At 44.1% G+C, this 15,196-nt stretch overlaps 1 protein-coding gene across 1 annotated transcript in view; it reads left to right on the top strand.

The window, feature by feature from the left end:
- Positions 1-15,196, top strand: part of GCH1 (GTP cyclohydrolase 1) — a 48,376-nt gene that overhangs the window by 17,780 nt on the left and 15,400 nt on the right. Inside the window, exon 3 of the mRNA XM_079963030.1 lies at positions 12,225-12,280. Within this exon, the coding sequence (XP_079819156.1) occupies positions 12,225-12,280 (56 nt within the window). The remainder of the gene's footprint in view (positions 1-12,224; positions 12,281-15,196) is intronic.

Raw genomic sequence — 15,196 nt, 5'->3', positions numbered from 1 at the left:
CACTGTCGAACAGCTCTTACTGTCAGGAAGTTCTTCCTAATGTTTAGGTGGAATCTTTTTTCTTGTAGTTTGGAACCATTGCTCCGTGTCCGCTTCTCTGGAGCAGCAGAAAACAACCTTTCTCCCTCCTCTATGTGACATCCTTTTATATATTTGAACATGGCTATCATATCACCCCTTAACCTCCTCTTCTCCAGGCTAAACATGCCCAGCTCCCTTAGCCGTTCCTCATAAGGCATCGTTTCCAGGCCTTTGACCATTTTGGTTGCCCTCCTCTGGACACGTTCCAGTTTGTCAGTGTCCTTCTTGAACTGTGGTGCCCAGAACTGGACACAGTACTCCAGGTGAGGTCTGACCAGAGCAGAATACAGTGGCACTATTACTTCCCTATTCACCATTCAATCCATACAACAACCCTGTGAGGTAGGCTAGGCTGAGAGGAGGCCGTGACCAGGCCCAAAGTCACACCTAGTGAGCTTCATGGCCGTGGGGAGATTTGAACCCTGGTCTCTCCCAGGTTCCAGTCTGAAACTCTTAACTCAGTGTTTCCCAAACTTGAGTCTTCTGCTGGTTTGGACTACAACTCCCATCATCCCTAGCTAGCAGGACCAGTGGTCAGGGATGATGGGGGTTGTAGCTCAGAAAAACCTGGAGAAACAGCTTGGGTAACCCTGCTCTAACCACTACAACACAGGGCTTCTTTCTAGCCCTCATGGAACAGGATACTTGGGTAGTGTTTGGTATTATGCAAGAAGCCAGTGTTGACCTTCGCCACATGGGGCAAGCCAAGGGCTTCATTGCCTGTTAGTTTTGCCTGCGGCTCTGTTTCACCTGCGGGACGCAGGTGGTGCTGTGGGTTAAACCACAGCGCCTAGGGCTTGCTGATCAGAAGGTCGGCGGTTCGAATCCCCACGATGGGGTGAGCTCCCGTTGCTCAGTCCCTGCTCCTACCCACCTAGCAGTTCGAAAGCACGTCAAAGTGCAAGTAGATGAATAGGTACCACTCTGGCGGGAAGGTAAACGGCGTTTCCGTGCACTGCTCTGGTTCGCCAGAAGCGGCTTAGTCCTGCTGGCCACATGACCCGGAAGCTGTATGCCGGCTCCCTTGGCCAATAAAGCGAGATGAGCACCACAACCCCAGAGTTGGTCACGAATGGACCTAATGGTCAGGAGTCAGGAGTCGTGTTTCACCTGCGGCTGAATTTTCTGCAAATTTTAAGTCACTGCTGCCAAATTTGCTGCCCAAAATTTCCACCCGGAACTGAGCGAATGCTAGTGCAGAGCTCAGCACTGATCCAGTCGGCAACTGGGTCATAGCTGTCAACATTCTTTAAAGGGAAATTCCCTTATTCTGAATAGGATTCCTCACAAGAAAGGGGAAAAGTTGACAGTTATGGTCTGGGTGGGTGGGGCTCAGTGTTGGCAGACAGCTGGATTCAGAAACCCAGACTCAGGAGCCAAGGAAACCCAAACTGCGTAAAAGAAGATAAATGGCACGAGTTGAAATTGCGTCTCTTCGGTCATTTAGTACAATTTGCTTTGCTTCAAAGCGAGTTTTGCAAGGAAGGGGGTGGATGGTAAACAGAGGAGGGCTCGGACGAGCCGTTTCCAGGACGTGATTGCACATTCAAGATCCAGGTTTTTAGAGAACGGGTGGTGTGTGTGTGGAGAGAAAGAGAGAGCGTCTCTCTGATGTCTCCCTGCAGATCCTTCCAGTGCTGTTTCTGGAGACCTTTCCTTGCCAAAGTCTTTGCCGACTTCCCTCTGCAAAGGTTGCCCCCACTCTCTTTGCACCGGTCTCGCCTCCTTCATCATAGCTTCTGACATTTCATTTCAAAGCCCTTCGTACCAGCAGCCTTCCTCGAGGGCAGACGTCTGTTCATTAAACCTGATTGCCCTGGACATAAGCTCTGATCTCTTCCAGGTCACACGAACCGTCAGTTAAAAAGGCAGCATCGCAGGAGCACAGAACCTGCTGGGAGCAATAAACTTCTACTTTATCCCCCCCCCCCTGTTTTTTATATTTTTTAAAAAGAGAAGCTTTTTCCAAAAGATTCAAAATATGGATGCTGGAAGTTCAGAATCTAATCTGTGCTCAGATTTATTATTATTATTATTATTATTGTTGTTGTTGTTGTTTATTATTTATTATTTATTATTATTAGTAGTAGTAGTACTACTACTACACAATAAGGAAAGAGCTAGGGGAGCAAAAGGACTCTTCCCCCATCGCTGTGAGAGGAAAGACAGGCAGAGAGGAAGCAGGATAGTGTCCCAAATCCTTGCGCCTTCTAGCATGATTATGGTTTAATTAGTGTATACCAGCTCCACCTGGTACGCAGGCTGAGACCCTACCTGCCCACAGACTGTCTTGCCAGAGTGGTGCATGCTCTGGTTATCTCCCGCTTGGACTACTGCAATGCGCTCTACGTGGGGCTACCTTTGAAGGTGACCTGGAAACTACAACTAATCCAGAATGCGGCAGCTAGACTGGGGACTGGGAGCGGCCGCCGAGACCATAAAACACCGGTCTTGAAAGACCTGCATTGGCTCCCAGTACATTTCTAAGCACAATTCAAAGTGTTGGTGCTGACCTTGAAAGCCCTAAACGGCCTCGGTCCAGGATACCTGAAGGAGCGTCTCCACCTCCATCGTTCAGCCCAGACACTGAGGTCCAGCGCCAAGGGCCTTGTGGTGGTTCCCTCACTGTGAGAAGCCAAGTTACAGGGAAGCAGGTAGAGGGCCTTCTCAGTGGTGGCGCCCGCACTATGGAATGCCCTCCAATCAGCTGTCAAGGAAATAAAAAACTAGCTGATTTTTAGAAGACGTCTGAAGGCAGCCCTGCTTAGGGAAGTTTTTAATGTTTGATGTTTTATCGTGCTTTTAATATTCTGTTGGGAGCCGATCAGAGTGGCTCAAAACAAATTATTATTATTATTATTATTATTATTATTATTATTATTATTATTTACATGACATGCTCAGTGTGCATTGTAGCCAATAAGCGGGGCAGGTCCATGCCTCAATGAACTTAACAATCCAAAATGAAACACTCTGGGACCGGGACCAAGAGGACCAGAGATACAAGAACAATTGGAATAAATTTATTGAATAAATAAAGGAGAACAACAAAAATATTAAGACACTACCAGGACTGGAATAACACCTCCAATGTAAAACAGTAGAGTTATGACAATAATATACGCAAAAAGTATGTGATGTATATACCAGTGGTTGTGAGGGAGGGAAGTCAGGATTCGGCAGAGTCAGAGGGATTATAATGTGACAAAAATGATTGTTGGAAAAAGAATTACATGTTGAAAACAATTAAAAAATATTTGCAAAAATTATATACCAGCGGTTGTGAGGGAGGGAAGTCAGGATTCGGCAGAGTCAGAGGGATTATAATGTGACAAAAAGGATTGTTGGAAAAAGAATTACATGTTGAAAACAATTAAAAAATATTTGCAAAAATTATATACCAGCGGTTGTGAGGGAGGGAAGTCAGGATTCGGCAGAGTCAGAGGGATTATAATGTGACAAAAAGGATTGTTGGAAAAAGAATTACATGTTGAAAACAATAAAAAATTATTTGCAAAATGAAACACTCTGGAAACAAGGCAGAGATAAACAGGGAATCAACATGCAAAGTGGCTTTTTTTGTTTTTAGAAGATCACTTTTGTTCACAGGCTTAGTTATGGTCAGGCATGAGAAACGAGGGTAGGGGCTGTATTTGGCCCCATCTGCATCCCACATTAGAAGCATTTTAGTACCACTTTAAACAGTCGTGGCTTCCCTCAAAGTCTGAAACTCCAGAGAGCTGCTGCCAGTCTGTGCCAACAATACTGAGGAAAATGGGCCAGTGGTCTGACTCTGTTTAAGGCAGCTTCTTGCATCTCTCAGGCTACAGCCAGGAAATCCTCAATGGCAACCACGATTGTGGATTTCTTTCTGGGGCCTGGTGGCAGCTGACTTCTGCTCTGGAGAAGAAGAGTTTTTCTCGGGTATTTACTTTCCGTGCTCCAACCAGAAAAGCCCCCAAACTTGGGCTCTGACGCTTGTTCTTTGCTCTTTTTCTCCCTCGTTAAAATGATGGCACTGCGGCGCCCGTAAGATTATTCTCCTCTCCAGAAAAAGTACATTCTGTGGCTTTCCTAATTGTTATTGTTATTTCCCCCCCCCTTTCTAAGCAGTTCCAGCTAATTTGGCAGGGGACAATTTGTCCCTTCTGGCAGCTCCATGTTCAGTGGGGCTCTTCCTGATGCTTTGATCACGCAGACACAACCACTCCCCATAGCTGTCAACGGTCCCTTATTTGGCGGGAAACTCCCTTATCCTAGCGCTGCTGTCCCTTATTGATGATGTCCCTTAAATTTCCCGGGTTTCAAAGGAAGCAGCTCCTCTCCCTCCCTCCCTCCCTGCCGGCCAGGGAGGAGGGAGGCTCCAACTGTGTTGCTTGGCTGCGTTGCTCACCCAATAGGGAGTCTGAGAACGCCTGGGGGGTGTAGCTTGCATGCCTTGTGCCGATCAAATCAGCCGCGTTGCCTGGGGACTCGCCTTTGCTCAGCGCTTCCCAGCGGGGAGGGGACGGTGGTTTTCCTTGCTGCATCCCCTTTGCTGGGTTGCTGCGCTGTGGGAACCACCGCTTGAGGCTTCGTTTGGCTGCTGGCTGGGCTTTCTGCCTTTGGCTCAGAGGGGCTCAGAAGTTGAACATACCTGTGCTCTGAAAATCCCTTTTGGCTGCTGATCCCTTATTTTTGAGGCTGCTGGTCCCTTATTTTCAAATCTGTAAGTTGACAGCTATGCCCCCCCCCTCTGGGTACCAGTTACTGGGAGCTATCGCAAGTAGAGGGGACCGTCTTTTGAACTCAGGTCCTGCTTGTGAGCTCCCTGTCAGGGCATCTGACTGTTGAAATTGCAGTGTCCCAAGCACAGCGGAATGATGAGGAGTACGTGCCACATACTCTATATTACTTTATTTACACTTCAAAGCTGGTAGATTACAGAAAAACATCTTGCCTCTGCCGGAGCAGAGAAAGCATCCTCTCTCCTCTAAAGCACGGAGAGAACACAGTGAGAACAGTGAAAAACAGGAAACCAGTGTACGTCACATCCAGTCTCCTTTCCCGTGAGAAACTCCAACAGCAACTCTGACTGGAATGTAAACATTGTCTTGTGACAAGCATTTCGCTGCACAGTGAAGAGAGCAGAAACCAACATCCTCCCCCTTTCTGTGAACATCACTGGGCAGCGTGTTCGTACAATATCAGTACAAACCCAACTTCTGCACATAGGTTGATCCCTTGATACAATCTTGGACAATACATCAGCAGGAATTTCATTACCTGGCATATAGGACACCGTTACGAGTCCCTTCTGAATACGTTCCCTAGCATGTTGCAACTTCAATTGCAAGTGCTTCGTGCTTTGCTTACAACCTTCAGAATTCAGCAAAGCCAAACATGCTTTGTTGTCCTGGTAAACCTGGATTGGACATTTGACAGGAATTTTCATGTCTTTGCACAATTGTAACAACCATTCACAATCTTTAAGTGAATAAGACAGTGCATTCAGTTCAGCTTCACAAGTACTTAAGCTAACTGTTGTTTGCTTCTTGCATGACCAATCAAATAGACCCTGATTGTACATGTAGCAAACTCCAGACGTGCTTTTCCTGTCTGTAGGGTCACTTCCAAAACTTGCATCTGCAAATATCTCAAGACCACCAGACTTCTGATTGTTAAATCTCAGTCTGTGATGCATAGTGCCTTTCAAATAGCGCGCTATACGTTTCAGAGCTTTCCAATCCTTAACAGTAGGACTGTTGACTTGTCTGCTTAGCAAATTACAGCTAACAGCAATGTCTGGTCTTGAACATCTGGCAATGAAGTTTAGCTTGCCTAGCACACTTCTGTACAGTGTAGTGTCAGAAAATGCTTCTTCAGTGTCATCTACCTGATAACCTGTTGTCATCGGTGTGTCTACAGGGTTAGCATCCATCAGGTTTAGTTTGCTTAACACATCAGCAATTTTCCGTGACTGGTGTACTAGAATGTTACCATCTTGATCTCTCTCTATTTCAAGAGATAGGTAGTTGTTTACCTCACCAAGATCTTTCATGTCAAAGTGTTCTTTCAGTTGAGCTAGGGCGTTATTGTACATTGTGACATCCTTCCAAAAGAATAAAAGATCATCAACATAAAACAAACAATACAGTTTCTTTTGCCCCTCCTCTTTGACAAATACACATGGATCAGCTTTCCCTTGCTGAAAACCTAGAGAAAACAATACTTCAGTGAGTTTTGTGTGCCAACACCGTGCACTTTGTTTGAGACCATAAAGGGACTTCTTCAGAGCACAAACAAATCCCTGTTTTACCTGTACGCCATCAGGTGGAAGCATATAAAGTGATTCATCTAGAGATCCGTACAGAAAAGCTGTATTCACATCATGGTGACTAATGTGTAGATTCTCCTCTGCAGCTAGCTTGAGCATAAGCCTAATGCTCTCATACCTCACTGTGGGTGAGTAGGTCTCGTGATAGTCTTCACCTGGTACCTGTGCAAAACCTCTGGCTACCAATCTGGCTTTGTGTCTGACTATCTTGCCATTTTGATCTGTCTTCGCTTTGAAGACCCATTTGCTTCCAAGCAGTTTCATTCCTGGAACTACTGGAACAAGTTCCCATGTTTTGTTCCTTTCCAAGGAATCAAGCTCAGCTTTCATGGCATTTAACCATGGCTCAGCTTCCTTTGAATCCAAATCCTGGATTTCTTGGAAACTTGAAGGTTCAAATACCTTCTTGGAGCTTTTAACAGCTGTTACTGCTATCTTGGCAAACTCATCAGCAAATCTCTTTGGAGGTCTGCCTTTTGTGGCTCTTTGTGACCTGCGAATTAGCCTTAGGTCTTCAACACTCTCCTCTTCCTTCTTGGGAGAAAAGTGTCCTATTGTGAACAATGGTTCTTCCAATTCTTGATCAGAGCTTTCAGAGGGTCGCATAGAGGCTTTCGCACTCTTGAAATCCTCTGAATCACCTGATTCAGTTTCAGACTCAGAATCAGAACCTTCATCAGTGGGTGTGGGTTGCTGTGGCTGCTTTTGACTATCCTCAGTCTCATCACTTACATCAGGATAACATTGGAAAATTCCCACATTCTCCCCCCACTTGGCATTGTACTCAACACTTCTTGTGAGCTTAATTGTCTTAGAGTCAGTCATCATTATTCTGTAAGAACCTTTCTGATAACCTAGAAAGATACCATGCAATCCACGCTTGTCTAACTTGGAGCTTTGTGGTGAGTGAACCCACATGTCAGAACCAAAAATTTTCATGTGTTTGATGTATGGTTTCTTGCCAAACATCTTCTCATAGGGGGTACAACCAATCGCTGAAGATAACCTGCGATTATAACTGTAAACAAAACACGAGAGAGATTCGGCCCAATAACTCTCTGGAAGATTGGCATCATGCAGCAAGGTTTTTAACCCTTGAAGCAATGTTTGATTTGCCCTCTCGCAAAGCCCATTCTGCCATGGTGAGCGAGGACTAGACAAATCATGTTGAATTCCTTTTTCTCAGTCAGAAAAGCTTCAAACTGCTGAGAAGTGAATTCCCCCCCGCGATCAGTGAAAAGAATTTTTATCTTCTTACCATGCACATTTTCCAACCAAGCACAGAATTCCTTGAACCTTGGAAAAGCCTCTGATTTCTGCTTGAGATTGTACACATAAATATACCTGGAAAATGCATCAATAAGAACCATGAAGTACCTATTTCCACCCAAAGAGGGCGCTAGTGGTCCAACTAAAACAGCATGAACAATTTGGTATGGTTCTGTAGCTTGCCTTTCGCAGCCATTTTCACCTTGTTTGCTGCGCATGCCTTGCACTTCATGTGGTACCTGCAGGGTTTAATAGTCATACCTTCAACCAAGGCAGGCATTTTAGATACTGCCTCAAAATTCAAATGACCAAATTTTCGGGGAAAATCGTGAATACATTCTGCATGCAAACTTTTGTTAGAACCTGCAATGCAACAAGTTTCATCCTGCACATCATCATCAAAATACAAAACATACAAACGATCAGCATATTCAGCATGCAATACATAATCATTTTTCTTTGTGATGATGCACTGTGAAGAACAACAGTTCCATAGCCTTTACTGGGGATTGTGTGGTCATCCGCCTGGTGAATCGCACCTTCCTGCGGTGTAAAAGACACGAACAGTCGCTTATCGTTGCACATGTGGTGAGTTGCAGCCGAATCAACAACGAAAAAAGATCTAGACGTCTTCTGGACCTTTGCAACCTCTGGAGCGAAGCATGAGACCATTGCCTTGTGCTGCGTTGTCCTGGACACCGGACCTTTGCCTTTGCTCTGGCCTCTTCCACGCGATGAGCTTCCGCTGCGCTGTTCTGTCTTGGCCTTGGAATATTTGCATTCCCTCTTCATATGGCCTAGACGTCCACACGAGTAGCATTTCACTGCCTTCAAAGCTTTGGCGCCATCTGGTGGTTCCACTGCACTATGGGATGACGTCTGTGAAGACTCCCCCTTACCCATGCAGCTATCACCCTGGCGGTCTGCTTCATTCTGTTTTTTTTTTTTTATAAATATTTATTGAGATTTTTTAAATACAAAATGCAAAAATAATAAACAATATGACATGTATCATAACATATTTTCAAAGCTTCTTTGGACTCCCTCACGTCTCCCGCTCCCACTTACATCATTGTAAACTTTTTCCAGCAATTTATCATCTTGTTTACATTCTTAAGTCTCGTTCATTTAATTTAGTCTAATAATTCTCCAAAAGGTTTATATTTTCCTCAATCTCACTTATCATCCAGATTACGTCTAATTTAGTGGTGCTCAATTATTTATGGTCTGGCATCCTTCTTAACATTCAACCAAATTACAGTATTTTTGTAAATAAATCCTAAATTTCTTCCAGTCTTCTTCAACCCTCTCCTCTCCCAGGTCTCGGATTCTGCCGGTCACCTCAGCCAATTCCATATAGTCTATCAGTTGCATCTGCCATTCTTCCAGTGTGGGTAGATCTCGAGTTTTCCAGTGCTTGGCGATGAGTATCCTTGCTGCTGTTGTTGCATACAGGAAAAAAGTTCTGTCCTTTATCACCCTCTGGCCGACAATACCCAGGAGAAAGGCCTCTGGTTTCTTGGGGAAAGTATACTTAAATACCTTTTTCAACTCATTATATATCATTTCCCAGAAGGCCTTCACTCTAGGGTCTGCTTCATTCTGAATCATGGCAGTATCACAGGCTACTCTGAGCTGAGCAATTGGCTGATTGGCATCAGATTCCCTACTTGCATCAGCCAGCCTTCTGCAGCTAACCATCATGACTCTGGCATTAGCCTTCTGCATCATCTCTGCTGCTTTAAACAAGCTGCTTTATACAAGCTGCGTCTCTGCTGCTTCAAACCTCATTCCAAAGGCAAATTCAAAAGTGCTTTCTCTCTGCTGCCTTAAATCAAGCTGCGTCACTGTTTTCTGCAGCTGCTTTATTCCAAAAGCACTTTGAAAAGTTACTTTCGGTTTCCCCCAGCATAGGAGCTTGTTCCTTTGAGCCTTTGCCTGTGCCCGGCAAAATGGCCATAAAAGTTCAGAGTCCAGCCATAAAGCCATTAATTAGAAGCTGGCAGGCTGCCCGGAGCATGAGCACATACCTCATCAATCATCTTGACGCGCAGAGCAGATACCGTCCGATCCGTCCCTCTGCATTCCGATCCTTTTGCCGGCATTCTGATTCGAATTCTAAATTCCATTCTCAAGATGACTGCGTTTTCTTCTGGGCCCCATAACCAAGAATGTTGAAATTGCAGTGTCCCAAGCACAGCGGAATGATGAGGAGTACGTGCCACATACTCTATATTACTTTATTTACACTTCAAAGCTGGTAGATTACAGAAAAACATCTTGCCTCTGCCGGAGCAGAGAAAGCATCCTCTCTCCTCTAAAGCACGGAGAGAACACAGTGAGAACAGTGAAAAACAGGAAACCAGTGTACGTCACATCCAGTCTCCTTTCCCGTGAGAAACTCCAACAGCAACTCTGACTGGAATGTAAACATTGTCTTGTGACAAGCATTTCGCTGCACAGTGAAGAGAGCAGAAACCAACACTGACTGGCCACTGTGAGAAGCCTGAATGAGACGGCCTTTGGGTCTGATCCAGCAGCCCAGCTCTTCTTAGAGTCGTGAAGAAGCCTTGGCCTTTACATTTGGAAATAAAATAACATTAATAATAATAATCTAATTTAATAGCTCTTCTCTCTCTCCAGAAGACATAGGGGAAACGATTTACGTAATGGCGAAACTTACCAGAAGCATCAGAAATCAAGATAACAAACTTTTTATAAAAGAATGGAAATGGTTTATTGAATATTTACAGATAAATTGTGAACAGATAAAAACATTAGCAGGATTAATGAAACAACCTACCGTTTTATAAGAGTATATATTTACAGTAGATATATAAGTGAGCAAGTTAAATGAACTTGAGTATGCAGAAGACATAAAAAAATTAATTTAAGGAACCACAGGAAGAGGGGGAAGGAAGTCAAAATTCGGAAATGTTTAGTAAAACTAATGAAATGTATAGAGTTGAAAAATATAAATAAAAAACGAACGAACGAACGAACGAACGAACGAACGAAAGAAAGAAAGAAAGAAAGAAAGGATTTATGTAGTTCTGTGTAGGTATGAGATTTGCAGAGATTTTTTTAAAAAAATCATTTGCTATTAAAGTTTTTCTTGCGTAACATTTACAGAGAATCTGCACACCTTTGTGAAGAAGGTTCTTGCAGTCCTTTGCAGTAGCTGTGGCTGTTCAGCATAAGGACAGAAAGGCACAGAACCTTCTGGCTTATTCCACCCCCCCCTTTTTTTTTTTTAAAAAAAAAGGTTTTTCCAAAGGATGCAAAAGTACTGGAGGTTGGGACTATCAATGGCTCTGAGTCCTGATGGCCAGGATCTGCCCTCCAGACCTGGAGGCAGTAATGATTCTGAAGACCAGTTTCTGCAAATCGCAGGAGGGGAGAGACGCTCTTGTGTTCAAATCCTGATTGCGGCTGTTCCACAGGCATCTGGTTGGCCACTGTGAGAATAGGATGCTGGACCAGGTAGACTCCTGGCCTGACCCAGCAGTCTTTTATGTTCTTATGACCCATTGAAGTCCTCAGCTTTTAAAAAATCAGCTGCATGCACCAGCGTGTCAAATGGATTTGTGTCACCATTCTTAGACCTCCAAGTACAGTGGATGCTCAGGTTGCGAACGTGATCCGTGCGGGAAGCACGTTCGCAACCCGCAGCGGCGCGTCTGCGCACGCGCGGGTTGTGATTCGGCACTTCTGCGCATGTGCAAAGCGCAGTTTAGTGCTTCTGCACATGCGCGACCACCGAAACCCAAAAGTACTGTATTTTTCGCTCTAGAAGATGCACTTTTCCCCTCCTAAAAAGTAAGGGGAAATGTGTGTGCGTCTTATGGAGCGAATGCAGACTGCGCAGCTATCCCAGAAGCCAGAACAGCAAGAGGGATCGCTGCGCAGCGCTCCCTCTCGCTGTTCTAGCTTCTGGCTTAGCCGTGCGAAGCCTCTTCAGGGCAGGGAGAACATTCATCCCACTGCCCTGAAGAGGCTTTGCACGGCTATCCCAGAAGCCAGAACAGCTGCGCAGCGATCCCTCTTGCTGTTCTGGCTTCTGGGATTCAGAATAATTTTTTTTCTTGTTTTCCTCCTCCAAGAACTAGGTGCGTCTTATAGTCTGGTGCATTTTATAGAACGAAAAATACGGTAACCTGTTCCGGTACTTCCGGGTTTCGGCGGTCCGCAACCCAAAAAAACCACACAACCTGAAGCGTCTGTAACCCGAGGTATGACTGTAAACTTCTCGGCTTCTTTGGAAGCCCACTTTGAATGGTTTCTGTTTGCCCCTTCCCTTCTTTACAGGAAGGAGGGACAAACGGGAAGTGAGTTCACCAAGCATGTTGACTTTTCTGTTCTTTCTCGGCCTCTTAACGCAACTCGCATGGCCATTATTGGATCTTCCCTGCACAGGCTAAAAAGCGCAGTCCTGGTTCATGTTTGATCTGGCCTGGATGCACATGCACGAACCCCCCCAGGTCTTGCCCGACAGCCTCGCACCTGTGGGATCTGTTTCATGACTTTCCCCCCCATCCTTCCTTCCTCCCTCTCTTAGGTGCACATAGGCTACCTGCCTAACAAACAGGTCCTGGGACTCAGCAAGCTGGCAAGGTAAGAACTTCCAGGTAATTAAAGCAATGCTGTTTGCTAAATTGGATTGCCTTGAGCGGAGTGTGTTTAGCTGCATAATCTGACCCTTTTCTAAGAGCCAGGAAGCTGTGCTGTTGTGTGTTAGCCTCTTAGTCTGGGGCAAGGCTCACCTGGGAAAAGGATGCTTGTAGCAGAACACATCAGTTCATGACGGACGGATGCCCTGACAGACCGATTGTGTTAGTGCTACGCTGAATTCCTCCCTGTGCAATTTTGATAGGTGTGTTGTTGTTGTTTAGTCGTTTAGTCGTGTCCACCTCTTCGTGACCCCCTAGACCAGAGCACGCCAGGCACTCCTGTCTTCCACTGCCTCCCGCAGTTTGGTCAAACTCATGCTGGTAGCTTCGAGAACACTGTCCCACCATCTCGTCCTCTGTCGTCCCCTTCTCCTTGTGCCCTCCATCTTTCCCAGCATCAGAGTCTTTTCCAGGGAGTCTTCTCTTCTCATGAGGTGGCCAAAGTCTTGGAGCCTCAGCTTCAGGATCTGTCCTTCCAGTGAGCACTCAGGGCTGATTTCCTTCAGAATGGATAGGCTTGATCTTCTTGCAGTCCATGGGACTATCAAGAGTCTCCTCCAGCACCAGAATTCAAAAGCATCGATTCTTCAGCGATCAGCCTTCTTTATAGTCCAGCTCTCACTTTCATACATCACTACTGGGAAAACCATGGCTTTAAGTATATGGACCTTTGTCGGCAAGGTGATGTCTCTACTTTTTAAGATGCTGTCTAGGTTTGTCATTGCTTTTTGATAGGTGTATGTTGGCCAATATTACAGCCTTCTTTTTTCAATTTTTTCAATTAATTTTCCAAATTTAAGACAAACACACAAAAAGAAAAAACAATACAGTATTAGAAATACAAACATATAAACACCTAACTGTTAAAGGTCCAATTTAGTTTACATTGTTAAATGACTTCCTCAAATCCCTCCTGACTGACTTTCAGTAAATCTCATTGTGACAGTTTTCCAATATCTATTTTCCAATAAAATTTACTTATTCAAATTTCTGTCTTCCTTCCTTTTCATAATATTTTCAGTCCATAATCTTATAAAATTTGACATATTTTAATCCTCGGCCAATTTGGTACTTACAAGCGATTCTACTTATGTTATATTCGAATATCTAGCTAAATAGTCCTTAAATTTCTTCCACTCTTCTTGATGTTCCTCTTCTTTCTGATCACAGATTTTTCCAGTCAGGTCGGCCAGCTCCAAAAAGTCCAACATCTTCATCTGCCATTCTTCCACTGTTGGTATTTCCTGTGATTTCCAATTTTTGGCTAACAAAATTCTTGCTGCAGTTGTGGCATACAAAAACAATCTAACATCTTTTTTGGGCAATTCCAGTCCTCTTATTTCAAGTAGAAAGGCTTCTGGTTTCTTAATATATGTCTATTTTAACATTTTTTTCAATTCATTATAAATCTTTCCCCAGAAATCTTTCAGCTTGGGACACGTCCACCACATATGGTAAAAGGTGCCTTCTTTTTCTCTACACTTCCAACATGAATTATCATTTGTACGGTAGATCTTTGCTAGTTTTACTGGGGTTAAGTACCATCTATACACCATTTTCATAATATTCTCTTTTAGTACAGTGCATGCAGTAAACTTAATCCCTTTCTTCCACAATCTTTCCCAATCTTCAAACATTATATTGTGTCCAACATCTCTTGCCCAATCCATCATCACAGATTTAACTTGTTCATCCTTTGTATGCCACACCCACAATAAATTATACATTTTAGATAGGTTTTTGACATTAGTATCTAACAACTCCGTTTCCAATTTGGTTTTTCCGATGCAAAACCATTTTTCTTGTCAAGCTTATACAATTCATTGATCTGAACATTACAGCCTTTTTTGCCACTTGGTTAAAAGCTTGTCTGCCCAGGCACTGTGTTTTAGTTGAAACTGCTTTCAAGGCTCCTTAGTTTAATGTCCTTTCTTTGCCTTCCATCTTTTTGATGTTGGTCATTCCATATCCCTAAGCTGTGTGGATAGTTTCATTTTTGTGAATTGTCCTGGGATTTTCTGATACAAATTCAATTATAAAAAATGATTAAAAATAGCAAGCCACATGCTAACTTCCTGAAACAGTAAACCCTCCATTCACAATTTGGACTGGTATGGGACTCAGCTACATTAGTAAAAAAAACCCCGACATTTCAACTTTGTTATAAACATGGAACACCAGATGGCACCAGAGAGCAAAACAAATTTGGTGTGATTTTTACATAGCGTTTTTTTGTTTTTGTTATAATGATTAAATTTCTGACTTGTTTATAGTGTTTCCCCCCTTGTGTGTAGCTCCACCCGTGGGCTGTACTGCGTATGTTGATTCTCCTGCTTTAATCAGCAACTCAATTAAATCTGACCTTTCACATTTCTTTACAGCCACTGTTTGCTCGTTTGATTTGATTTCTATACCACCCAATATATTTGAAATGTCTCTAAGCAGTGTACAAAAAAACCGAAGCAGCAACAAGCAACTCAATTTTTTTTGCTTACAAAAATACAGATGTAAATATAAAACTGTAACATTAATACAAAGTTACTAATATCTGTAAATCAATATCAATTCCTTTTCCTTCTAGCCCACCCTTTGGGTTCCCACTAGGGGTCCAAACAGCCTCTCAGCTCGCCCACAAAAATCTCATCATGGCAAAAGTTCCTGGAAACAGTGGACATCACCCCAGACTTGCTTTTTATGGGCAGGCCGTAAAAGGTAGATGGTTCTTACTGCCCATAGCTGCCATTCAGCGCAATCCCCACACCCAGTTCCAGAGTGGGAGAGGGGCTGTTGTGCTATTGGCCTGGTTGGGGGTTCCCCAGAGGCGAATGCAGGTGGCGCTGTGGTCTAAACCACTCAGCCT

The sequence above is a fragment of the Podarcis cretensis genome, assembly GCF_951804945.1.
Source record: "Podarcis cretensis genome assembly, chromosome: 1".
Taxonomy (NCBI): Eukaryota; Metazoa; Chordata; class Lepidosauria; order Squamata; family Lacertidae; genus Podarcis; species Podarcis cretensis.
Note: the sequence above shows the minus strand (reverse complement) of the source record. Positions and strands in the feature narration are given on the sequence as shown.